Source organism: Octopus bimaculoides, chromosome 1, assembly GCF_001194135.2.
Source record: "Octopus bimaculoides isolate UCB-OBI-ISO-001 chromosome 1, ASM119413v2, whole genome shotgun sequence".
In the NCBI taxonomy this organism is placed as follows: domain Eukaryota; kingdom Metazoa; phylum Mollusca; class Cephalopoda; order Octopoda; family Octopodidae; genus Octopus; species Octopus bimaculoides.
The window spans coordinates 39,954,946-39,955,717 of NC_068981.1; the positions used below are offsets into that span (position 1 = coordinate 39,954,946).

Genomic DNA, 772 nt, shown 5'->3' on the forward strand with positions numbered 1-772 from the left:
GAGTGGCTGTGTGGTAATTAGCTTGCTTACCAACCACATGGCTCCGGGTTCAACCCCACTGCATGGCACCTTGGGCAAGTGTCTTCTACTATAGCCTCGGGCCGACCAAAGCCTTGTGAGTGGATTTGGTAGACGGAAACTGAAAGAAGTCCGTCGTATATATGTGTATATATGTATGTGTGTGTATATGTTTGCGTGTCTGTGTTTGTCCCCCCAACATCGCTTGACAACCGTTCTGGTGTGTTTACGTCCCCGTAACTTAGCGGTTCGGCAAAAGAGACGATAGAATAAGTACTAGGCTTACAAAGAATAAGTCCTGGGGTCGATTTGCTCGACTTAAGGTGGTGCTCCAGCATGGCCACAGTCAAATGACTGAAACAAGTAAAAGAGTAAAAGAGAGTAAAAGAGTATATATAGTTGTGTGTATATATTTTTTGACTATTGTTTATTGGTTTGTTTTTCTTTTCCTATTGGAGAAAAAGCAAAAAGAAACCTGATGAATCGGACGAGAGTCTCAGTGATACGACAAGTGAGAGTGAAGAGGAAGAGGAGACATTGGAAAGGCGGGAAGTGAGCACGGACCTCCCAACAGAATATTGGCAAATACAGAAGCTGGTGAAATACCTGAAGGTGCGTGGGTTTGTGAGTGTGGAGGGGGAGGGTTCTGTGTCTGTGTGTGATGTATATACATGTATACACACGCACACACACACACATACACATATACCGTATTATATATATATATATATTTATATATATACATATATATATA

General features: G+C 42.1%; 1 protein-coding gene across 1 annotated transcript in view; it reads left to right on the forward strand.

Annotated features, from left to right (window-relative positions):
* The window catches only part of LOC106872633 (outer dynein arm-docking complex subunit 2), a 133,563-nt gene that overhangs the window by 77,827 nt on the left and 54,964 nt on the right, over window positions 1-772 (forward strand). Inside the window, exon 7 of the mRNA XM_014919693.2 lies at window positions 477-630. Within this exon, the coding sequence (XP_014775179.2) occupies window positions 477-630 (154 nt within the window). The remainder of the gene's footprint in view (window positions 1-476; window positions 631-772) is intronic.